The sequence below is a fragment of the Clarias gariepinus genome, chromosome 2 (genome assembly GCF_024256425.1).
Source record: "Clarias gariepinus isolate MV-2021 ecotype Netherlands chromosome 2, CGAR_prim_01v2, whole genome shotgun sequence".
Taxonomy (NCBI): Eukaryota; Metazoa; Chordata; class Actinopteri; order Siluriformes; family Clariidae; genus Clarias; species Clarias gariepinus.
In genome coordinates this window covers 25244533-25271445 of record NC_071101.1, presented here as the reverse complement: position 1 = coordinate 25271445, position 26913 = coordinate 25244533, and the positions used below count along the sequence as shown (strand labels likewise).

The 26913-nt window shown below is 38.9% G+C and overlaps 1 protein-coding gene across 2 annotated transcripts; it reads right to left on the bottom strand.

Annotated features, from left to right (window-relative positions):
* Positions 1 to 1781: 1781 nt before the first annotated feature.
* cep152 (centrosomal protein 152) lies at positions 1782 to 26079 on the bottom strand. Of its 2 annotated transcripts, none has more exons than XM_053489717.1 (28): positions 25461 to 26079; positions 20172 to 20278; positions 20022 to 20079; positions 19212 to 19514; positions 17894 to 18056; positions 17620 to 17760; positions 16999 to 17138; positions 16704 to 16904; positions 16126 to 16273; positions 15747 to 15838; positions 15495 to 15658; positions 15170 to 15374; positions 14709 to 14816; positions 14114 to 14244; positions 13894 to 14022; positions 13596 to 13731; positions 13292 to 13477; positions 12905 to 13177; positions 11792 to 11923; positions 8017 to 8414; positions 7679 to 7874; positions 4256 to 4328; positions 3988 to 4155; positions 3807 to 3894; positions 3621 to 3703; positions 3349 to 3505; positions 3032 to 3138; positions 1782 to 2926 (listed from the first exon to the last, which is right to left on the bottom strand). In XM_053489717.1, the coding sequence occupies exons 1-28, from the start codon at positions 25548 to 25550 to the stop codon at positions 2067 to 2069; spliced, it is 5037 nt and encodes a 1678-aa protein (XP_053345692.1). In that variant the 5' UTR covers positions 25551 to 26079; the 3' UTR covers positions 1782 to 2066. The 2 variants fall into 2 exon arrangements, with proteins under 2 accessions (XP_053345692.1, XP_053345700.1); XM_053489725.1 differs by lacking the exon at positions 25461 to 26079 and adding an exon at positions 20569 to 21037.
* Positions 26080 to 26913: the final 834 nt, after the last annotated feature.

Here is a 26913-nt window from a genome sequence, read left to right as displayed (position 1 = left end):
TTATAGGCCTACATATTTAGAAAACCTGAAATGTTAAAACTTAACCAAAATGTTGCGAAAAAAAAAGAACCAAACGCAAAATAATTTTTTTTTGAGACACGTTACAGGTGTCCATAATAACTAATCTGTATTATATAAAAAAATACAGGGGCAAGGCCTCTTTCTGTATTCCTTATGTATTCCTTAGATGCCCTTAACGGCACTGCATCCAGTGGCTGGGAGGTTTGGGCACGGGCTGGAAATCAAACCCGGGCCTTTGGCATGGCAGGCGAAACACCTACCACTGAGCCAGGGACCAAGATGAGATGGGACCAGGATGTACAATTGGAAGGAGGCAAGCAGGGGAAGGCTATGAGATGCTTTGGGCAATGTTCTTCTGGGAAACCTTGGGTCCTGCCATTCATGTGGATTCTACTTTAATATCTACCACCTATCTAAACATTGTTGTTGACTAAATATTTTGCTTCATGTCTTCCCCAATTGCAGTGCTTTCTTTCGGTAGGATAATGTGCCCTGACATACTGCAAATAGTGGTCGTGAATGGTTTAAGGAACGTGACAAGTTTGAGGTGTTCGCATGGCCTCCAAATTCCACAGACTGAAATCTGAACAAGCATCTGCGTGATGTGCTGGCACCACCTTAGGACTTTAATCTACTGCTAACATCAGATACCACAAAACAGCTTCAGAGGTCATGTGGAGTCTACACCAACAGGTCAGAGCTGTTTTGTTGGCACAAGGGGAACCTAACTAATACAGTATTTGGAAGGTGGTTTTATTGTTTTGGCTGATTAATGAATCATTGTACACTTATATTGTAAAATTACAAAAACCTAGGCCTAGTTGTTAACGCACCGCAATGGTCGAGGGTTCGTTTCCCACCACAAGTCTGTTTCCATGTTCTCCCCGTGCTTGGCGGGTTTCAAAACAAAGATTAGGCTAATTGGAGTTCACAGATTTCCCTTAGTGTGTGAACTGAGTGCATGTGTGGGATGTATATGGCAGGGGAAAAATTTATAAAAATGCATCTGCGCCCTGCAATGGATTGGCACCCTATCCAGGGGGGAGCCGGTCTAGGGCATGAAGTTTCCTGGAATAGCCTCCAAGTTTCCCTAAACCAGTATATATAATAAGGAGGAGAGAAGATGAAAGAACTAATAAGATAAAAAATTGAGTAGTCTTAATTATGCATCAATTAAATAAAATTAAATAAATATCAATAAAAAAAAATACAAAAGTATCAAGGTAGCAAACTGTTATTGTCATTAGGTGTCTACAGGCACTACTTGCCTGTAGTTACTGTAGCACATCAGCTTGGAATTCCACGAAAGCTGGAATTCCTGCTTTTGTACCGCTTAATAATAAAACCCCTTACTGACCAGCACTGACACACAAAAACTTATTGCTGAAAGTTTGTACTTCATAATTACTAAAACACTTTTAAATGAAATCACTTAGTTGTTAAGGAAGGCCTGTGTTAGTCTTGTTTAATTAGTTGCATTCTGTTCCACAGTCTAAGCCAGAGCTTTGTAAGAATCTGAACAGGATTTAGAAACCAGTTATTTACACAGCTTTGACGGTCTGCAGATCCTCATGCAATATGGCAACCACATTCTTCAGCTTAAACTTTCAGTGGGTGGAGTTGTTGGAGTAGTGGAATGTATGTACATGTCTGTGCTATGGGCTTAAGAAACAGTTGCTACACACAGATTTCATACCGATATACAGCCTGTACATCTAGTTAAACTGCATTCAGCATAACACAAGTCCAAAACATTGACATGTCTGAAAGTATATCACATTTAATACATATAAAAATATAAAACTGCATTTTGAATTAAACGCAAATGCCTTAAAAGTACTGCAATACCACCAGCATCAGACATTTTAGTAAGACTTTTAAAACTTAAATGCACAAAAGACAGTACAAAAACAGTTTAAATAAGAAATCCTGACAAACATCAATATATTCAGTCAAATCAGTGCAATTGGCTCTCTCTCACACACGGACTAAAGTAAATGTGTATACATACACACACACACACACACACACACACACACACCATTTTATTTTAGAATCTGCGACATTGGGCTGTCAAAGCCACTGTCCTGCTGACAGGTTTTAAATTGAGAAAGTAAACTCTTAGGACATGCTTTATGGATCTCCTCATCCTCAGAGCCTGGGATTGGCTCCCTGCTCTTTGTCATTTTAATGCTTGCATTCTTCTTGGGTTTGACCCCAGAAGGCCTTTTGGCAATCTCTTTGTAAACAGTTACATCAGAGTTATCACCTACGGTGCTTCCAAAGTCCAGACCATCTACAGCAGGACCAGTCAATGGAAATGAGTTAACTGGCCCTGGACGTTTGCTAGAGTAGGAGGAGGAGATCAGATGAACATTGTTGGTAAAAGTAGACCCATTACTGGATAAACTCCAGTCACTCTGGCTATCATCTCTCACAGGCGCCTCTTCAATTAGGAAAGTCTCAACAGTCAACTGAGGAGTAAAACAGTCGCTGGCTTTTCCTGCTTCTGTCCTCATCAGGTACTCCTCCCTGCTATGCTTCCTCGATGTCACATTCAAAGAGCCAGCAGTGTTAAAATGTGCACTGGGCGAAGCGAATGCAGAGAAAGATTTGGGATGATGAGAGTGAAGTACCCGTGGGGTGGCAGGTTCAGTTTCCTTAGGACTTTTAACAGTCATCTTCACAGATTTGAAGTCAGGCTGAGACGTCTTGCCTGTAGTTTTGATTCTGGGTGTTTGGGCTGCAAAGCTGGGCTCAGTGAGGACCTTCATCTGCTGCCTCTGCTCATTCCTGCAAACTTGATCAGACTCAGTTATGTCAGAACGGCTTTGGCTTGATGCAGAACATGACACTTTGGCAGGATGGTCAACTTTAGAGTTTTCTTTCAAATTTGATGATGGATCTGTGATAAACATGAGGTTTCTGTTTAGATGACAACAATTACTAGTAATAATAAAAATAAAAAAAAATAAATAAATAAAAACACTAAATAGTAAATAATTTGTACCTTGTACATCCTGAGTCCTTTGAAGTTTCTTTTTAGCTACAGGTGTCTCCAGCACTTTGGCCATGGCAGCCAGTTTACTGGCAGCATTGATGATTTTCTTCTCAGCACTGAGATTTAAAGCAGCAGTTAACGGAAATTTGATGAGATGATGAAAAATATTAATAATAATTTTAACAAGATAAACAAATTCTGATTAGATCCACAGTCTATTGAGGAAGAGTGAAAAAAGAAATAAAGAAAGAAAGGAAAGGAGAAAGGAAAAGAAAAAAAAACAACAACAAAAAAATTAAAACACAAAAGCTAAACCATTCTCTTACCCAGTAGTTTGGCCCCCCTCTTCCAGGAGCTCCTGCAGGCAGGTGAGGTAGTATCTGCGCATCCTGCGGGCCGTGTCCTGCCTCTCTCGCAGGACCTCGGCTCTAATCAGCTCAGCTGCTCGCTCTTTGCTCTCCTGCAGGTAGCGCAGCATGTCACCTGAACAACACATCAGTGTTAATTACAGGCCTTGTTTAATGCCAACTACATTAAAACACAATTTTTTTAACCAGGAAACAGCAGTCTAAACTAATACAATATAAAATACACAAACCTCTAATTTTTTGCACAGCTTTCATATATTGTTCATTCATTTCTTCAAGGCCAGCTTGAAGATTTTGTTGACTGACTGCACCACTGTAACAGATCATAAGCCTAAACATCAGCTTTGCGTGCAAGGCCAAAGGCAGACACAAATGGTTTGTATTTCATTAAGCAAAAATAACTTTAAAGTCCAAACCCTATCTCTTTGCATGCAGACACTTTGGCCTGCTCAATAGCTTTTGCATTGGTTTCCCTCTCTTTTTGCAGAAGTTCTTCATGCTCTTCTAAAATTGCATTAAAAAAGATAAATTACAATTAAAGACATATAAACAAAAGACAGTGTCAAATAATTTAGGATATGTAAGAGTTCAAAAGACCTTTCAGTTTATGCAGGGTGCTCTTGTGCTCTCGAACTGTGTGCTGCAGCTGACGACACGCTTTCTCCAGATGCCTCTGAAGCTCCTGACTTTTCTTCTGAAGCTTGCCCTTGGTGTCATTACAACTTTTGCTGTTACAGACCTTTTCATTCCCCTGGTCCAATGAGCCTGCAAAGCATAAAATGCAATTTTTTATTCTACCTCAAAACATTAATAATCAAAACATTAATGATCTTAAAACTGATTCTCGCAGGACGAGTACACATACAACTCTGACTGAGCTCCTTTTCATGTTGTTCTTGGGTTTCCTTCAGCACACGTCTTAACTTCTCCTCACTGCTCTGTAACATAAAAAGATAGTCATGTATAGTTTTAATAACATTTCACATGTAAGAATGTTTAGAACAGGTTAACGCATTTGAATTTTAAGAAATTCTTCTGCTTTTCGTATTTCAGTTCACGGTGTGTTCATTAGTCTTAAAAGTTTGAGGAAAGTAATTTATCATAAAGTTAGAATTTTTGTCTAATAAATCAGTTTTTAATAAATAATGTGAATTGTTCAACAGTTCCGACCAAGCCACTTAAAGTGGTGATAATAGTAACAGGACTAGGACATTTAACTACATAAAATCACTCTGCATCCCATGTGTTTTAATAACTTAATTACACTAACTGATGGTTGTAGCATGAGTGAAAGTAGATCTGTAAGGTCCGCCATACTGAGGAGAGAGAGGAGCTACCTGCTAAAAACCACATTCCCAAATGTGATCTGATAAGGTTACGTCATCTTTTAAAAGTTTCCCCTTAATAATTGCTCTTAGGTTGTTCTGAATCACGAGAACCACTCGTGTTTTTATTTATGGCTACATAGCTTCTAACATAAGGCAGAATCCTAAATCACTTTCAAACCCCTGATCAAGGGCCCTACTTGGTGTGTGCAACAAGGAAGTGTACATGCTATTTGGGATTCAACCATAGAACAACAACCGGGAAGTTAAGGGAGCTGATAATGTAAGGTTGAGTAAGTGAAAACATAAACAGGAACTTTTGAGAATAACATAAGTGCCCGCTACCTCTATGGTTCATTCTCCTCATCTTTTGGATGCTCTCTGAGCAACGCCTTCCTTCCCACGTGCTTCAAGGCCACCACCATCGTACCCGTGCCCAAGAAGTCTTCTGTGTTCTGTCTCAATCACTACCGTCCCGTTGCACTTACACCCACCATCATGAAGTGCTTCGAGCGGCTCGTCATGAGACACATCAAGACCCTGCTGCCTCCCTCACTGGACCCACTGCAATTTGCGTACCGTCTTAACCACTCAACAGACGACGCCATCTCCCCTACACAACAGGGAAGCTGAGCCTGTTGGGCCTGAACACCTCCCTCTGCAACTGGATTCTGGACTTTCTAACTGTAAGGCCTCAGTCAGTACGGATCGGGAACTGCACCTCCAGCACCACCACACTGAGCACTGGGGCCCCACAAGGCTGTGTGCTTAGTCCCCTGCTGTTCACACTGCTGACTCACGACTGTGTAGCAACGCACAGTTCAAATCACATCATTTAGTTCGCTGATGACACGGCCGTGGTGGGTCTCATTAGCGAATAACGACGACGAGTCAGCGTACAGAGAGGAAGTGCAGAGGCTAACGGACTGGTGTAAAGACTACAACCTGTCTCTGAATGTTGACAAGACAAAGGAGATGCTTGTTGACTTTAGGAGGACACAAGGCGACCATCTTCCGCTGAGCATCAACGGCTCCTCTGTGGAGGTCAACGAAAGCACCAAATTCCTGGGTGGTCCCTCAACATCAGCTCCCTAAACAAGAAAGCCCAACAGCGTCTCTTCTTTCTAAGAAGACCGAGGAAGGCCCAGCTTCCACCACCGATCCTGACCACCTTCTATAGAGGAACTATCGATAGCATCCTGAGCAGCTGCATCACTTTCTGGTTTGGGAATTGTGCAATATCGGACCGCAAGACCCTACAGCGGATAGTGAGAACAGCAGAGATGATCAGGGTCTCTCTCCGCTCTATTGAAGACATCTACACCACACGCTGCATCCGCAAAGCCACCAGCATTGTGGCTGATTGGACACACCCCTCTCACACACACACTTCACACTCCTGCCATATGGAAAAAGGTACCGAAGCATTTGGGCACACACATCCAGACTGTGCCCTTTTGCACAATATTCATTACTGGACTACTTTTTGCATGAGCTTCTTAACTTCTTAATTCTTGTAACTACCTCAACTCATCACCTCAACACCTTATTATTACGTTATGTTGTCGCACTGTCACTTTGTTGCTTTTGTTTGCACATTTGCACATGCACTTTATGTTGTCTGTAAAAAAAAAACCCTGTAGATAGTCTTCCTCAGTTAGTTAGTTTCTGTTAATTTATGTTAGGTCAATCTGTCTTGTCTCTGCTAGCCAGCTATCTGGGCCTCTTAGTTAGCTAGTTTAGTTTTTCAGTTAATTTATGTTGTAATTTTATGTTTAGATGTAGAATTTTAGAATTTTATGTTGCATGTAGTACCTTGGTCCTGGAGGATTGTTGTTTCGTTTCACTGTGTACTATGGTTTAAGTGACAATAAAGCCTACTTGAACATAGTACCAGTAAGAATTTAAAACTACTTTTCACCCCTATTCCAGTAGGTCACCAGCTCTGCCAGTCGCGGTTAGTTAGATCCACCAGTTGAGGACAGATGTGTGCTGGCAGAGAAAACTAACTGGTTAAATAATGAAACAAATCATAATCTGTTTATAATAATTGGGGTTTGTGGAACTGTTGTATATAAACAATATCACAAGATATTGTGCCTTATGTCTACTACTGCATCACAGCTGAGCAGATTTTTATCACAACAGCACTATACCAGCATTATACCATCATGCGATATTGCTCAATAAAAGGCTACAATTTAGCTCATACTTTCTCTAAGGTTTTTGGTGTATCCATAATCAAACCCACAGAACTACATTTGTAACATATAATACCACAAACTTTTTGCTAATGAAAAAGTTGTTCAATCTACAATCTCTTGAAACATGAATTATATCTGAAAGAATTACATTCATTTAGAGCGAAAAACGCATAATGTCTGATATATATATATATAAAAAAAAAAAAAAAATATATATATATATATATATATATATATATATATATATATATATATTTTTTTTTTTTTTTTTTTGCATATATACACCAGACTTTACCAAGACTTTTGTTTTAACAGCATATATTCATTTTATACTTTTACATATTTTTCATATTCTGGCTTCATTCCATGTTGATATATATCCTTTTTTATATATCTATTCTTTTTATACCCATATTAATTTTTATTCTATTTTTATGCTCATTTTCTACTTTTTTAGTGGCATTCATTAGGGGGGACAGCAAAGAAAGAATTTCATTTTACAGCGGGGAACATGTTTCTTTACTGTGCACATTACAATAAAACTTGAAACTAACTAAGCATTCTACAAAACTAAACCTTTTTTAGTGCAGGGAAACAACATGAAATTGTTTATTGTAACTCATACATAGTCTAGATGTGGTGGATGTATGTTAAACTGATATGCTTTCAAAAGGAGCTGGGCATAAGAAATCATTGCTGTTGTCCGTATGTTGTGGTAGAGCAGCTACAACACTCCAAATGAACCAGATAATGACGAACCTTCACCAAATCCTGCTTGGTGCTGGCTACAGCTTTGGCCAGTGCGTCTCTGCACAAGTTCCTCAGTGTGGCCCTTAGACCTCCTTCCCTGCTATCTCGCTCCTCAGCAACTTCTCTCTGCTCCTCGACTTCCTTTAGCACCTCCTTCAACTCAGCCAGCATCTCCTCCATAGATTGCTGCCGTTCCTCCCTCAACCTAAAAAAAAAAAAAAAGAAAAAAAAAAAAAAGATTGCTGTGTGAGTACTGATCTGGTTTAGCAAACAGTGTATATCTTTACATGATACCAACAGGATTCTTAGATAAATGTTCACTAGTCACAGAGGTCTTCAACCATTACTTGAGCTGTTGCTGACTTCTCCACTCCTGCTCCTTGCTCAGCAAGGCTTCCTGTAGATGTGCTTGCCCCTGCCTGAGAGCCTCCTCCTGAATCACTTCTATCCTCCTCTCCAGCTGGGCCTTATACTTTTCCTTTAGGCTCTCTTGGTCCCGTTGGAGTTGCATCTTAAGACATGAAATCTCTTCCTGCTTTTCAGTGTTCCACAAAGCTCTAGCTGCAGAGAGCTCAGCCTGGAGGAGCGCCTTCTTCTCCTCACCCGAACTTTCTAGCTGCGTCTTCAGGCAGTTCAACTTCTCCTGCAGCTCCTGGTTTCTGTGCACAAAGTCCTCCAACTCCTCGCATTTTCTGCTCATTGTCTCCTGCCATTTTTCTTCAGCTGCTTTTATTGCTGAGGACACCTGGGTGATGCAGATATAAATGGCCTTTATATCAGCTAATAAATAAATCTTCTGCTTAAGTAACACCAAGTACTAATGCATAAGTATTACGAGTTAAAACAGAGGTCAAGAAAAACCAGGTTCTTTTTTCAACATGATACAGAATTTAAGAAATTAGCAATAAAAAAAATAAAAAAGAATTACGATAGGATTTAATTTTCCTAAAATTTTTCATTTCTCTGGGCTAATTTTAAACCCAAACATAACCACAATTGCACAGAACTAAGGACCATACACACAAACATACATGTTTGCACATTCTGGTTTTATGTTTATATACAAAAGGACTACTTTTGCACTACTGCACTTTAAAGATGGACAATATCACTGCAGCTCATTGCCTGCACATCGTACATTGTATACTTAACACAGTTTATACTTTCTCACAGTTACATTTTTTACATACAGTGGTGTAAAAAACTATTTGCCCCCTTCCTGATTTCTTATTCTTTTGCATGTTTGTCACACAAAATGTTTCTGATTATCAAACACATTTAACTATTAGTCAAAGAAAACATAATTGAACACAAAATGCAGTTTTTAAATGATGTTTTTTATTATTTAGGGAGAAAAAAAACTCCAAATCTACATTGCCCTGTGTGAAAAAGTGATTGCCCCCCCTTGTTAAAAAATAACTTAACTGTGGTTTATCACACCTGAGTTCAATTTCTGTAGTCACCCCCAGGCCTGATTACTGCCACACCTGTTTCAATCAAGAAATTACTTAAATAGGAGCTACCTGACACAGAGAAGTAGACCAAAAGCACCTCAAAAGCTAGACATCATGCCAAGATCCAAAGAAATTCAGGAACAAATGAGAACATAAGTAATAGAGATCTATCAGTCTGGTAAAGGTTATAAAGCCATTTCTAAAGCTTTGGGACTCCAGTGAACCACAGTGAGAGCCATTATCCACAAATGGCAAAAACATGGAACAGTGGTGAACCTTCCCAGGAGTGGCCGGCCGAACAAAATTACCCCAAGAGCGCAGAGACAACTCATCCGAGAGGCCACAAAACAACAATTCTGCAAAGATGAGTGGGCCAAAATTCCTCCAGAGCGCTGTAAAAGACTCGTTGCATTTTGTGTTTACTTGTGTTATCTTTGACTAATAGTTAAATGTGTTTGATGATCAGAAACATTTTGTGTGACAAACATGCAAAAGAATAAGAAATCAAATAGTTTTTCACACCACTGTATTCCTACTTTACACTTTGTGTGTTATTTTATTGTAACACAAGATATTAAATTTTTTATTCTTTCCTATTAGTGTTTATGCCTCCTTACTTCCTTTTCTTTCTCAATTTCAAGGTCACAAACGGTCATATAAGCATTTCACTGCATATCATAATTTGTATGGTTGTGTATGTGACAAATAAAAATTTAAATTTGTGGGTCATCATTAGGGACAAATCATAATTTATTACCTTAATAATTCCAAAATGAAAGCTGTTAATGGAGAATTGACATTTTTATAGTCCAGTGTCAAACAGTTAGAATATGGGCTTAGCTGGTCACCATATGCACTTGAATGTCATATTTTCTGCTTTACACATTACGTTTATATAGATAAGTTATCCCGCACTGCTTTGCAGTAGGTCCATAAACATAAATTATTTTTTTGTTGTAATGTATAGTAATAGTATCTTGTATGTTAATCAGATATGCGATTAAAGGTTTGGGTGGGCGGCAGGAGATTATTAGATTTCAAAGTGGGGCTAAATATGCGTTTTCTTAAATTCTGCATCCATCCTGCAAAACAGTCTATATAAATGTAGACATGTAGCTTTAATAATCTGAAACACTCATTTAACATACTCCCAGATGGTTTGTTGTTTAAAGGGGTCATCCAGTCCCATTTTTGATTAAATGTTAATATGATCTTTAGGGTCCTAATGAAAAGTTTGTAATATACTTTAATTAAAAATTCTCAGTGGTTGTGTAAAAAAACACTACTTTTACCTGGTAAAAACTAGCTCTTTTCTCAGCAACCTGTTTCAGTACATGCTCCTTTAAATGCTTATGATCTCTGCTGAGCCCGCCCCCCCAGTTCTGTGGGGCGTGTCTTCACAACACAGGTGAGGTATAGCCACGGGAGTGTAGTCCAGTGCGGGCAATGCTTTGGACTGCATTACCCACAAAGCATTGTCCACAAAGTAGTGCGGGCAATGCTTTGTGGGTAATGCAGTCCAAACTGCGAAAACGCTGGAATATAGAGCCTGAGCCTGTTTTCTTCAGTAGTTTTTGGTTTGATTTAAAACGAAACCCACCCGGAAGTTTGTAATATCGCCTGACAACGCAGAAATTAAAAGAATGGACATGCATCGACTTGATTTGTCTCTCTCATCACTGCATGGGCATGAATTAACGGGCTGTTACGCTGCCGCGAGCAACAACAACAAAAGTGGAGAAGCTTACCGAGAGAGATACGAACGCGATGTGTTTACTGATGTGTTTACATGACTTCTTAAATCTTTGACAGACATCGTTATAAACCATCTAATGTTACAAAGGTAAGCATAATATAGTTTTCTGACTACGTACAGTTTGCAACTAGACAATCACCTTAATGCATTGTTTATTACAAACGGGCGATTAGGAATTATATAGAGACGGATGTACATAGAGAAGACTACATAACCATGTTCTATGAGAGTGTAAGTTAACTTGCACTCCGCATTCATCGTGATTATTAGAAAAGGCAATCTGCAAAGATTCATAGAAAAAGAAATTACACTCACTGAGCCTGGTGAAGATGAAGCAGGAACACAAAGTGTTAGTACAGATCCATTTTTTAGGAGCTGCTTCCTAGTAAAATCTGCTTTATATTGACCCACGTTTATAAAGCAGTCTGGTGAAAAATGATTAGCGCAAACATGAACGCATTTAGGTAGATCGGCGGGGACGTTAGCTTCAAAAACAAAATTCAGCCACTGCGTCCTCAGATGTCGGTAGTGAATGACGACTGCTGTGTTCGCTATTACACCCAACAACTGTACACCACACTCGCTTAGGCGACATTTTGCTTCAGCGGCGAAAAACAATAGCCGACAGCTTCTTCTCACTCGGGGTGGGTCTTTGCTAAAGCATCAGTGTCAATCAACTATAGTAGGAGCGGCCTCTTGCGGTGTGGCGTCACAGTGACAGGCATTTGCGATTGGCCTGATTTCAGAAGGGGCATGTTATTGTAATGAATAAAAAGAATCATTGTAGAGTGGTTGTGTACACACTCTCCTAACACACTTTTCAGTCCAAACAGCTTGAAAAAGTGCATGTAGGCCTGTATGACCCCTTTAAAGAGTGTTTCAGCTTTTGTATGTTTTTAAATATCAGTTTACCTGATCTTGAACGAGCTGCTGCTGTTTAGTTACCCACTGTTCTCTCTCTATCTGCAAACTGTCTTTGTACTCTGGGAGGGAGGACATCTCTTGGAGCCAGCGATTACGAGCCCTAGAGACAGCCCTTTCCACCTGCAAGAGGACAAAGAGGACACACTGTGCAGTCAAATTTTTATAACAACTTGCTCTTGATTTATGTCAGTCTAGTTTAGTGGTAATGTCAATCCAGACATTCAAAAAATTAAAAAAAATTAATAAATAAAAAAATTAAAATAAAGAGGAAAATACCACAACCACACTTTCAACATGCCACCCAGGAGGTGCAAAGATCGTGTTTACACACAGACTTGCGCAAAGTAAACAGATTGATACCAGCAAATTGTTACCTTGTCACTATGATTGCAACAGTTTTGTTGAGAGTTATTTATGTAAGGAATACAACATAAGGTGTATAGTTAAAAAAAAAAAAAAATCACTGATGGAGTGGAGTGATGCAAGCCGATACAAAACAAGAAAAGTTGACAATGCTGCTTTGATGTGTGTAATACTACACCACTGCAAATTATTATTACTTATAACTATTAATACTTACACCAGCATTAGAACCTGTCGTTGATGGGTAAAGAGGTTTTAAAAACATTTAAAAGATTAAAGCTAAAAAAAGGGCACATACACACGGCAACTTGGGAACACCTGCATGTCTTTGCAATGCGATTTAAATTATATGCAAGTTGAAATGTACCATTTCGTATTTAATTGGATTTATATTATCATCACAAATAACAGAGTATATTTGCCAATATGTATCAAAATTAATAAATCAAAATGATAAAAAAAAAAAGAAGACTAAAATTACTAAAACTCTAAATACATCATCTGTATTAAATTGCAGCTTTTGCAATTAAATAATTGTTCAGGTCCATATTGCAATTACAATTTTTATGTGATTAACTGCACAGTTGGTAATATTAAAATCGTATAAAGTTTCATGTACATCCTCAGTTAGTAGACCCTGAGAGAGTCATTTAAATCTTATGACAAACAGCAACTTAATCCTTTGCCTGACCAAAAATGGCACTCTAAATACTGATATCCATGCTGTGAGAAACACACCTGCAATGTCATATCCTGTACATGCTTCTGATGCATCTCTCTCTCTTTGTCTCTCACAGCCTCCTCCACCGCTTTGCTCAGCTTGCTGTCAGACTCTCGCTGCAGTGCCATCCTCTGGGCCTCGAGTCGGTCCTCTAGGTCCTCCAAAGAGAAAGCCTGGGTCACAGAATCGACAGTGTCCGTCTGAGAGGAGCCGTCCTGCGTTTCTGTAGATTTGGCTTTTTGTTTCTCCTTAATGGCGTCTTCCAGTTTGCGCTCCCACTTCTTTTCCAGCTGAGTGAAAGAGATTCAGAGTACATAACTCAAGCACTCAGTACAACATTGTGCTAACAATTATTGTTTTTTTTTCTCCCCAAATACATAGTTTTTACTAATACTGCCACTGACTTCTTTTTGTCCTTCCTGCCAGCTCTTTTTGGCAAAGGCTAGCTGCTTAGTGACCTGCAACTGTATCTCCATCTCTTTGTCTTTGGTCCACTGAGCCTTAAGCTGAGCAACAGCCTCCTGGTGTTGGGAGGCAGAATCTGCTTTCTGTTTCTCCTGTGCCTCCTCCAGCGCCTGCCGTCTCTTTATCTGAGTAGGATAAAACAAATTACATGCTTACAAGATTTTACGTGATAAAAAAATAAAATAATAATAATAATAATAATTACTAAGCATGCAATTCTGCTATACGTATAAAATCGGCTACCTCAAGGTCTTTCAACTTTCTCTCCTCATCTATTCTGTTCTGAAGGGTTTCTTCAAGTTTATCCTTCTCCTTGCAAACTGAGATGTAGCATTCCTGCACAGCTAGTACTTCTTGACTTAGGTCAGTTAATTTAGACCTGTGTAGAAGACGCATGCAAAAGTTTGCTTACACAACTGGAATCATTAGAAGCAGAATTAATATAGGACGTATAACAGTATGAATAGAAAACCAGCACACCAACTTTTTTTTAAATAATAAAGATTATTTGGTAGACGTTATTGCACATAAACTGACATACTCCAGCTGCTGGATGTGTTGTTGATGCTGGGCAGTAAGCTGCTCAACTTGAGACACATGTTCCTGAGTGAGTTCTGCGCGAACACGCTGAACCACATCATCTCTGTACTGCTGCTGGGTTCTCTCATACCTGAACACACACGACCAGTGGTAAATCCAAGACATTTCACAGATTTCCTTTTTTTTTTATTTTATTTTAAATAGAGCCTTTAGTGTCTTACCTCTCTGCAGCCTCTTGTTTTTCCTGGTCTAGCTCCTGAATCATCTCCCTCATCTTGGTGCAGAGCTCAGAATTAGCAGCCTTCACCTTTTCCTCGCTCTGCTTCAGCTCCTTATTTCTCAACTCGAGTGCCTGCCATTAAAATAATACAAGCCCCGTTTACAGCATACATAAAGCATACAGTAATTTCCTAAATTCAAGTGCATGGTGATGAGAACATCCTCTAGATGGGGTCATTATAAAATATAATGATATTATAAAATATATAATATAATACATGTTGAAACACAGATGATAACTGCTTACAAGGTATTCTTTTTACCATAATATAATATAGTAGCTAAGTGCGACTAATAAACTGCACATCATTATAAGTAAAAAAAGTCTGATCGATTCTGGAAAATGAGCTCTCTGCTTAATGTGATATTACCATGGCCTCCAACAAAGCAATGACCCTTTTAAAAATCTTTGCAAGTCTGATCAAGTTAAACTAAAGCCTAATTTTATGAATCTTTGAAAACTGAAACCACATATTTCCCTATAACATGAGTACAAAAAAATAAAAAAATAAATGTAAAATGTTGTTGCATACGGACCTCTACTCGCTTCTGGAGCTGCTGTCGTTCTTCTTCCAGTCTTGCAACCTCTTTGTGAGGGGTGATGTTTGATTTCTCCAAAAGCTTTTCTAGGCTGTTTTCGCGCACCTGCAACATTCATAGATGTGTTAAACGTGCACAGTTTATTATGACAGACTTATTTTATACATAGAGATTGGGGGGAGGGGAAAACATGATTCAGGTGCATATCGCAATTCATTGATTACATAAAAAAAATATATATATATATATATTTAATATGCATTGCGATTCTGTAAGTATTATGATTATATATATATATATATATATATATATATATATATATATATATATATATCATAATACTTACAGAATCGCAATGCATATCAAACCGGCACCTAGGCATCGTCATAATATCGTATCCCAGGGGATTACTATCCGTAGTAATTACCGTGCACATATGTATAAGAGACCATCCTCACCACAGAGTCTTTAGCATTCTTCTCAGCTCCTTGTAGCTGAGTCTGTAGCTGTTCCACATGAGTCTGCGAGGTCTGGAGCTCCCTCTGTAAGCGGGTGATCTTCTCTCTTTTAGTTTTCAACTGTGCTAGACATCGCTGCAGCTCAGTCTTCAGCTCTTTCAACAAGTCCTCCTGAGGCATGCTAGAGTCTGACACGACGGGAGTGCTGAAAGACAATCAGAGAATTCCCATCATGTTTGAAATCCTGAACCCAATTATGTCAGCAAATTATTATATGAAGTAAATGATATATGATTTTTCTGAGACATAATGCAAACCAATTAACCTGTGATTTCTGCCATCCCTCAAGTTAACTTTCTTAATGCCAAGATCTATGTAGGACTCAGAGAGCTGGTTTTCCCAGTTTGGTTTTGAGTCAAATGAAACAGCTCCCAGCTTCACAGCAGACTCATACAGGACAATCTGCTCTTTTAACTCATTTAACTCTTCCTAAAAAACAATGAGAAACTATAAAACTGAAAGCATTGTCAATATTGTTATATTTTGAACAAGTACAAAAGAGGAATTGTTCACCTACTTGCAGCGCTTTGTTCATGTTATCACTTATGTTACGACCAGACTGGATCTGCTGTAGTTTAAGCTGCATCTGGTTCATCTCCTGTACACAACCTAAGAAAAAAAACAAAAGGGTAAACAAACAGCAGGATCAGCGAGATCCTTGACCATGCCGCCAATGATGCATTCATCTAAATTTAACAGAAATGTTACATTAAACCTCAGTGGTGGTCATGAAACACACTAGTTGTTAGAGTGCTTGTTTAAGCATTGACCGGTTCTGCCAAAATAAGACTCCGTATGATGGTCATTGATAAACCACTCATCCTTGTCATTTTAATTTTACTTTAATAATTCAAGTAAATTAACATTGCACAGAAAAAAAAAAAAAAAAAAAACACCAGTTTGAAGCAGCTTGGCACACTGCTGCTGGCTCTCCTCCAAACGCTGTGTGAGGGCATTGATGAGTGCAGCTCTGTCCACCTGCTCTTCCTCTCTCTGCTTCTCCAGCTGCCTCACCTGCTCCCGAAGCCTCTGGGCCACCTGCACCTGTCATGTGCACACACACATCTTATTGCTTTTGTGCAATGTAGAACCTGAGGTCCACAAGTGCCCTCTAGTGACAAGTGAAAGCATTTAGTATTTTTAATTTTGCAATTTGTTTCAAAAGGACTTAAACAAAATATTACAAAAACAGATAAGCATGTACACTTTTGGTGCAGCACACTAAATCTCTCAATACATTGCTAACAAAGTGAACAGCACTATAAAACTGCTATAACTGAGAACTATAAAGAAGAGTTTTCGTAGCTATTCGTCACAAAAGCAAAACATACAAAAATATAGTTACGCCTTAGGGCTGGGTGACAAATTGCGCCACATATATGCAGATAGGTCAGAAGCTTTCGTAGTGTGCTGACTTGTTAAGTTTACTCAATAAAAATAACTAATACCACGGATGACTCAGAAGTTAACCAACCTGCTCCTCCAGATTTTGACCGTGGTTGTCTAATTTTTGCTGTAGGGTAAGCACTCTAGCTTCGTGCTGTTCCTTCATGGCAGCCATGTCTCGGTCATGCTGCTCCCGCGCTCGTGTCAGCGTGTCAGAGCGACACAGCTCCATCATCTGCTGCTGCAGACTGTCTACTGTGGCCTCTGCAGCACATTGCTTCTTCATGTTCTATACAAACAATCAAAACAAGGCTCTTAGTCAGCTACAGACATGCAGGGTAAGCACTGTGGACAATGCATGATTCACGATGGTATATTTATACCTCCTGTTCCCTCTCTGTAAGGGTCAGAACGTGTCGCTCCAAAGACATGACTTTCGCTTGTAGTCGAGACTCACGCTCTTTTGCCTCCTCTATGAGATGACTGGACTCCTTCAGTGATAATGTCAGCCCATCCTTTTCATCTGTGCAGAAACAAAGTAACAATTTAATTAATTTTGATAAAAAAAAATTAAAAAAAAAGATTCCCAAGGCTTAATTTCAATATTATATGGCTGATTGGTAGAGCTCTCTCAAAAGGGTGGGATGAGAGACACTAGTGCTCACACATCAATCGTGGCTGTAAGCAAATTATGGGCGTCTGTGAGCTCCATGAGCGAGCAGTTCGAAATGATGCCATTGGCAGGTGTCAGATGGTTTGGAGAAAACACATAATTGTCCCTGACTGGTAGTTGTAACCTTGATGGGGGAGTGTCCTAATGATGGTGGGAATTGGCAATGACAAAATTAGGGGGCTAAAAAATCTAAAATAATTTAAAAAAATAAAATAAAATCAATAATACTAATTGGGAGAAAATGGACCTCAATGTAACCAATGAAATAGCACTTATGATAATTGTGATAACTTTCACAGTTTCTTTATAACCCGTCTTAACAATAACCTACCTTTTACAATGGCAAACTGATGCTCAAGGTATCTCATTTTACGCCTGCTATCTTCCAGTTTCTGCTCCAGATCCTCAATCTGCCTCAGCTGAGCCTTGTTTAGAATCTTCAACTGAGCATATTCCTGGGCATCAACAGTAGCTAAAACATTAAACATTTTACATTAAAATCATCAGTTATCCATTAAAATTTTAGTAATCAACATTGATTGTATTTGAAAGCAATTGCAAAGAAATTTAAGTCTGTAGTTTTTCCTTCTTTTATACGGACATACTTGGTGATGATTCAAGAAAGTCTCTTTGCAGCTGGTCAAAGTGGCCATTTGGCTGAGATGAATGGATGTTGAACATATTTGGTTGTCTTGATGGGTTGTGTGGCTGGTAGGTGGCTTTGTAACAGTCGGTGTCTTGGCCATCAGTTATTCTATTATCAAATTTCTGTAAGGAAAGGGTGACAAAAGTTTTTGACCCTAATATTTACCCGGTGTGCATAATATTTATGTATATATTTACACACACAAAAGATTGGAATCACTTTTTAAGTGTAACTGGTAATTTTTTTATGTTTGATCCTGCTACAGTGGAACTTTGGATTGCGGGCATAATTCGTTCCAAAAGCATGCTTGTACATCAAAGCAAATTTCCCCATAAGAAATATGAGATTTAAAAAATCTCATATGAGAGGAAAAATCAGATTATTCATTCCACAACCTCCAAAAAAGAAATATATAAAAATAATTAAACCAAAATATATGGTGTAAATGAAAAAAAAAATTAACCTGCACTTTAACTTTGAAAAAAGTAAAAATAAATCGTGACTGAAGTGTTTTTGTTAGTGCGCGCACACCATGCATGTGTAAAGCCAAAGTAAGACGAGAGAAGGAATGACCCCCTCCCTCCTCTTATCTTACATAGTAGCCCTACCACCTCCCTTATTTACTCTCTTAGTGCTTCTTTAACAAGTAACCTATCTTTAACAAGGACACTCGAGTGCGTGCACACACTAACCGAATCACAGCTGTAAAGTAAAAACAAAACAAATTAACCCATTAAAAAGAAAAAAATATTTTCAAAACCTTTTAAAAGAATCGTGGCAGAGCAGTGTGTGCGCATGTCTGCATGCGCGAGTGTCATTAGATGACGGTCTAATGAGAGTCACACAAGCAACACTAACGAAATCAGTGCTTTCTGACACAGAGAGAAAAAAAAAAGATAGTTTACGTGCACACATGTGGTCAGAGTGTTATAGTAAGCAGTACACGCACACACGGATGTTGAATATATACGAGTGACGCACGCGCACTGACACCGAGCATGGGAGATGATGACCCACAATTCCACAAGACAAGAGAGAAAAGAATCATTGGCTCAGTTGTGATCACTCTGCGTCAAAACAAATTTATTTTATAATAAAAATAAAAATTTATTTTTTTAAAATTCTTGAAGAACACTCACAAATCGGGTCATAGTTTTAAAATCTCCAGTATTGTTGAAGATTGGAAAAAATAAATCACTAAACAAAAACATTTAAGCAGTAGTGTGTATAACACTATCTACTAACGGCAAAGGAGCCAAAATGTGTGTAACAAGTACCTGAAAATGGTTTCGGACATTGCCGTGTTCTCCAAAGTCTTGGCCATCTGCTCCAGAGTGATGACCTGGGCTTGGGTAAGCTTCCTGTTCATAGTCCCCAACAGAAAAGTTGTTGGTGCCGTTCGGTTCTGCTGTTCCAGTAGAGGAGTAGACGGAGCCTCCAGACTCATACTGACAGTTCTGGTCCTCGTGCGTTTCCCAGCCATGGGTTAAATGTTCTGCCCTACCATGAAGGTGATGAACGTGACCACGGCCATACATATAACCCTGATGATTAGACTGATCATAGGCATCCTCAGGATTCTTTAAATAGATAAAAGCTTGTTAGAGATCTCGTGAATATCCAGAAGTGGCAGGTAATTTGTCAAAGCAGACCAGTTTATAATTCTTTAAAAGACAAAATACACTTTAATTAATCACAAAAATAATGTTTACTATGAAAAAAAAAAAAAAAAAACAGTTTGGAAATAAATGTTGATTAGTGAGAAGACACAGAAATGTATTTTGTAAACTACCAACATCCCTAGACGAAACACCTAAAAGTATGCCGACTGGCAAAACAGCCTTGAACACCGTACTATAGATATCACGCATTGTAAAGATTAAGGAGGTGTGAAGGTCAGTTTGTCTGCAAATCTTTGAGAGCTACACCATAGTGAAGGTTAAACAAAAAGCATTGCAGAAGAGCTAAGGAAGCTGCCCTAGAAACAATAAGTTAAAATTTAATTTTAACATGTTATTGCCATGAGTGTCTAAACATACAATACAGTCATGCAAAAATTATTTAAAAACATTAATAAATAAACTCACTGTTTCAGAACGAGGAGGCTGTAGTTGGTCAGACTGTCCATTCCAAACGTGCTGTGGTCTAAAATACATAAAAATTTATACATTTCTGAAAGACAAAGCAAATGCTGCACTGTATGTTTGAGCTGCTCAAGAGTAAAGTCCTTCCTGTACCGGTCATTGTCTCTTTGAGGACTGCAGGTTGAGTAGTCCAGCTCTGGCGAGGAGTCGTGACTATCCTCAAGCATATCATCCGGGAGGTCAGTGAGGAGCTTATGCAGCTAAGGAAACAAATGACACAATTGCATGGTAACTCTTAGACAATACACATAAAACCATAGCAATTGTTAACAAAAACACCGCCATGCAGTTTCTCTATACAAACGGACTACGTGCCATAGTCTGCATTTCACTGACTTGAACATATACTTCGAATGATAAGGTTGAACCTAACCTAACCGAATCTAATACTAGGGAATTAACCTGACTCATGGAAAAACAGACTGCATGTTAACATTAGTTTATCATTCACAGAGAAAATACAACAAGGTTTAATGAAACTCAAACTTACTCTCCATAGAGAGTTCTGAAGCACCCTGACGTCTTCCACAGTCGCCTCACACACACACACACTTCCATGTTCACGCATTTAGGCTAAACAGAGACCCGGCAGTCACGCAACTTAACTGCAACCAAACCACACGCTTCCAAGTTCCCGTACTTCAGCTGAACAACATCATATGATTAAGCAGACCTAAGAAAATAAAACAATGAACATCCTGTGCACAATCCTGACTCCTGGCCGAAAGTGTTTCTGTCATCAGACTCTGGCCATACATTGTGGTTTACTTGAGCAGAAACATTTCTTCCCTGCAGCAGAGAAAGACACATTTTACAACACTTGCTATGCAAACAACCCAGAGATTGATACTGCATCAGCCCTTATGAAAACTGTTCCTAGATCAGTCAGACTATCCGACCTAATAGTATAGTCCACTGCAAAAAGTACAAATCCTCTTGTAAGCTCATGATTTGTCTTTGTTGCTTCCATCTCTACAGTGAGGAAAAAACAAAAAACAAGCACATGCTGTAAGAGTCATAGGAGACACGCCTGACAGCTCTTCACTCCAGCCAATAATGTTCCTGGTTCAACGTGCGGCAGATTTCTTAACCATGAGTCAGAGCATACGCGCTTCTTATTGGACTGATTTGGTCTTTAAACACAAACATACCTCAAGAATTACATTAATTAAAAATGATCAGGTTCCATTATTCTTTCCTAGTTTATTTACCCTATATTTTAATTTTCATATTTATTTCCTATTACTATTCATAGTCTTCTATTTTAGGTCACGAGCAGTTGTCTAAGCATTTCACTGCATATGGTACTGTGTAAGTGACAAATAAAATTTGAATTTGACTAATTTATCATGGGCTACTTAAGGCAAGTCAGCATAGCACCAGCAGTTTGCAGCATTAAACAAGGGAGACTGGGGCTTAAACACACAGAAAATTTGGAACATTAAAATAACATGTTTATCTCAGCTACTCAGTCTCAATAATAGTTTAACAAGTTGGTCAGTCTGAGCTTTTTATTAACACTGCAGAGCTGTTTATCGTATATATAGTACGAGTGTTTAGGGATTAACTTGGATTAACATAGAACTATAAAAGGTGGGGGGGGGGGGATCACTTAAGTTACGTATCACGATTTTGTGGCAAAACATGCATTACCACACAGATTTTAAAAAAATTTTTGTTTATATACTATTGCATTTGAGGTGGTAAAATGTTGCAGTAACTCTATAAATCCTACAGGTGGGGCAAAGAAAATGTGAGAAAATTACATTAAATCTGGATATTTAAAAAAAAAAAAAATCATGATACAGCCATTTTAAAAAAGTTAGTATTCCTCTTATTTTTTATTTATTCATAAAAAAACTGAAAATCAGCTAATTATAGCAGTCTTAACAGAAGACAAATAACCTCAGACCCACAACAAATAACCTTTCACTGTACCACAATTTAACAAAAACTAATCCACACGGAAAACAAACAGGTGGCCAAAACACACTGTGCTTGACAATGGGTATGAGGGTTCAGACCCTGTAGGGTTTGAGATGTAACTCTTGCCGTTTTTTTTAAAAATTTCTCTGAGCATGGTACGCTCTGACTTTGGGGTGCTGGGATGTCCATTCCTAGGAAAATTGGCAACTGTGTTGAATGCTTTTCATTTGTAAAAAATTTCTTACTGTAGAACGCTGAACTCGAATTTTTTTTTTTTAAATAGTTTTATAATACTTTCCAGATTGATGTGCAGCCACAATTGCTTCACCAAGACCATTTCTTACATCTTTAACACACACCTAAATGCTCCAGACCAGCAAACTGCCAAAACGTCTGCTTTTATAGAGGTGTACACCTAATGCAATTTTTGCCTACACCCTTACTTGGGTCAAATCTCTGCCACTTACATCACACCTTTCTGTTCTGAAATACGCAGTAATTTTGGGAGTTTGTCTTGTGGACGCTTTTCAGTAGTATTTCTGACAAAGCTTACAGACATCTAGAGCAATGATTTAACCCACAGATTAAAAACAACTACAGGCAAAAGACATCGAACTGCTTAACTAATAAAAGAGTCAATGTTAGGCTCTCAAAAAATTTTTTGATGGATAATGGTGACAGATTGATCTAAAACAAGGGCATGTTCCAAAGTATCAGCACACAATAAATGTAAACCAAAATACAAAGATAATAAAATAAAGTATTAAAAATATCACACATAATTACACATTTCATTTAATTACTTATGCTTTTAACACTTTAATCAACTAATAATAAAAAAAAGATTAGTTGATTCATTAATTAATGAACCAACCAACTGATCAATTAGAGTATCATTCCTTTATTTCATTCAGGCATTCCATCCAATCATATTTCACACCTTCAATCTTTATATTAATAGCGCCAATTTGTTATTTTGCCTCTACAAAGTATTAATGAAATTGTGCATACAAGGAATTCAGGTGCACTTCCAGTGAAGCATATAATGTAAACATAAATTTACAGGAAAAAGGTGGGACACTGCCAGCAGGAAATAAAAGTGTTTTCAGGATTATACTTAAAAAAAATAAAAAAAAGAAGACAACAGAGGAGATCTAATATTTTATTAAGTGTATGTGAGCATTTGTACAATTTCTGCAATTAAGGAAAAATCCAGGACCTTAAAGGGGTCATCCAGACACATTTTTCATTAAATGTTAATGATCTTTGGGGTCCTAATGAAAAGTTTGTAATATATTTAATTAAAAATTCTCAATGGTTGTGTAAAAGAAACACTACTTTTAACTGGTAAAAACTAGCTCTGTTCTCAGCAACCTATTTCAGTGCATGTTCCTTTAAATGCTTATGATCTCTGCTGAGCCCGCCCCCCCAGTTCTGTGGGGCGTGTCTTCACAACACACGTGGGGTATAGCCACGGGAGTGTAGTCCAGTGCGGGCAAAGCATTGCCCACACGGGCAATGCTTTGTGGGTAATGCAGTCCAAACTGAAAAACGCTGGAATATAGAGCCTGAGCCTGTTTTCTTAAGTCGTTTTTTGGTTTCATTTAAGTACGGAACCTACACGGAAGTTTGTAATATCGCCTGACAACGCAAAAATTAAAAGAATGGACATGCATCGACTCGATTTGTCTTTCTCATCACTGCATGGGCATGAATTAACGGGCTGTTATGCTGCCGCGAGCAACAACAAAAGCGGGGAAGCTTACTGAGAGAGATACAAACGCGATGTGTTTACTGATGTGTTTACATGACTTCTTAATCTTCAACAGACATCGTTATAAACCATCTAACGGTACAAAGGTAAGCATAATATAGTTTTCCGACTACGTACACAGTTTGCAACTAGACAATTACCTTAATGCATTGTTTATTATAAAGGGGCGATTAGAAATTATATAGCGACGGATGTACACAGAAAAAAAGCCATAACCATGTTCTATGAGAGTGTAAATTAACTTACACTCCGCATTCATTGTGATTATTAAAAAGGCGATCTGCAAAGATTCATAGAAAAAGGAATTACACTCACTGAGCCTGGTGAAGATGAAGCAGGAACACGAAGTTAGTACAGATCCATTTTTAGGAGCAGCTTCATAGCAAAACCTGCTTTATATTGACCCATGTTTATGAAGCAGTCTGGTGTAATATGATTAGTGCAAACATGAACGCATTTAGGTAGATCGGCGGGGACGTTAGCTTTAAAAACAAAATTCAGCCACTGCGTCCTCAGCGGCTCAGATGTCGGTAGTGAATGACGACTGCTGTGTTCACTATTACACCCAACAACTGTACACCACACTCGCTTCGGCGACATTTTGCTCCAGCGGCGAAAAATCTTCTCACTCGGGGCGGGTCTTTTCTAAAACACCAGTGTCAATCAACTAGTGTAGGAGCGGCCTCTTGTGGTGTGGCATCACAGTGACAGGCATTTGAGATTGGCCTGATTTCAGAAGGGGCATGTTATTGTAATAAATGAAAAGAAAAGCACTAGGCGGCTCTTTATCATTGTAGAGTGGTTGTGTACACACTCTCCTAACACACAGTTCAGTCCAAACAGCTTAAAAAAGTGCATGTAGGCCTGTATGACCCCTTTAAATATTTAGATTTAGTGTGAGAAAATGACAAGAAGGTTTTTATTTATTTTATTTTTATTATTTATCCTTTATAAATTCTCCTTCGGCAGCATGGTGACATAGTATAGAGACATGCAGATTGGGTTCATTGGCTTTCCCAAATTGTCCAAAGAATGTGTGTGTGTGCACTCTGTGATGGATTGAAACCCAGTCCATGGTGTACAGTACCCAACTTTGTGCTCCAAGTCTCCGCAACAGTGTACAGAATGAGCAGTACATTTTCTGTATTGTTTATCAGGGTCAAGGGGTTCAGGAGGCTTAGGACACAAAATGGGGCACACCATGGACCAGGTACCAATCCATCACAGAGCAAAAACATACACACGATGGGATTACCAGTTAAAACCCAATCTGCATGTCTTCTGACTGAGGGAGGAAACCCGACAAGAACATGCAAACTCCATGCATACAGACTGGTGGCGGGAATCAAACCTGGAACCTGGAGGTGCAGGCCACATCATCATTATTAGTAGTAGTAGTATTACTACTACTACTACTATTAATAATAATAATAATAATAATAATAATATCATCATCATCAAGTTAAAGTGTTTAATTTCAAGCAGAAAACATATAGTGCATTTGTTCCCTAGCAGTATAAGGTCTACCAGAGCACAGTTGTGTGTGTGGGTTCCTTTGAAGGGGCGTGTTCAGTACTTGGGGGGGTAAGTAACTGCCAGGATGAGGGTTGTATGGCTCTCTAAGAAAGGTGTTTACTGAAGTGCCAGGCAACATGCTGTAGGGAGGAGAAAGATTAAATTACCTCCTGCTCCCTGGCGTAGTCCTCTTGATCATACTCCTCTTCCTCTTCATGCTGCGTTTGTAAGGCAGCGCTATCAAAATCGATGGACATCACAGCCTGGCGTCTAAAAGAAGACAAGTGTCCTCTAGCAGTCTGAAGAACAATCCAGAAGGGAGTTATTAGCTCTAGTTACCGCACACTGGCTCGTGCTCCTATAACCAGATCAGAACTCTACAGTTATCCATCCGAGCGCCTGGAGTCTCAGTCTTCCGCCGGTTATAATAACAATCATAACACTTCCTCCACACTGTCCAGTGAGCTTTACAAGCTGTTACATAGCAGATAAAGATATCGCCTACCTCTAATACACGTGTAAAATATATCCAGACTTAAATATTCAGTTCTTTCATCGCTCTTTCGGTTGCCGTTTAACGGTAACTAGCTGTTAGCGTCACAACCAACGCAGCCAACGACAAACAGCCGAAGGTTTAAGGTCTTAGAGCCGAATTAGCGAAAGAAACCCCGACACATTTCCTTCGACGGCTCAACTTCATATAATGTCGACGTCCCTGGAATCGGTAACAAACAGCAAATAGCTGGTTAGCACTAGCCTCTGTGTATGTGTACGCTAAACACACTGTAGGCGTCACTCTTGAAACATGGCGCTCTGAACAGCGGCAAAAATCCTGCCAGCTCATTGGCTAGTTGGATGATGACGTCTTCCGCATGTCGTCATGGTATTCACACACTACAGTTTGACATACTATAAATCAGGGATCTCTAGTTTTTTTTTCCCAGTCTTTAACTGTAAATTAATTTTAAATCCATAACGGATCATCAGACCCATTTTACACACACAGACACAGTATGGACACAAGTATTCGGCCAAACCTGTTAATTCTTGAATTCAGTTTTTTTTAAACACACCCATTAAATCCCCAGTAAAGGGCAATCTTGGACAATGCTACGCTTTCAACTTTGTGGTTACAGTTTGGAGAAGGGCCTTTCTCTACTTTACATGACTGTGCCCCAGTGCACAAAGCAAAAACTATAAAGACATGGTCTCATTTTTTTTTCACAATTGAGTTCTGTTTGGAAGAACATGATTGGCCTGCACAGAGCCCTGACCTCAACCCCATTGAGCACCTTAGGGACGAACTGGAACAGAGATTGCAACCCAGGCCTTCTCGTCCAATATCCGTGCCTGACCTCCTAAATGCTCTATACAATAAATGGGCACAAATTTCCACAAAAACAAACCAAAATCTTCATGTCAGCCTTCGACAAAGAGTGGTATAGCTGCAAAGGGGGGACCAACTCCGTACTCCGTCAAGTACTGTATAAGTATTTAGATAGTGTCATTGCAGGCTTGTCCAAATCATGTACATACATACATAGATACAAACAAATGGGCCCAAAAATGTATACACACTTCCACTGTTATCTATGCCATTTTTTAAAACTTAAACTGAAT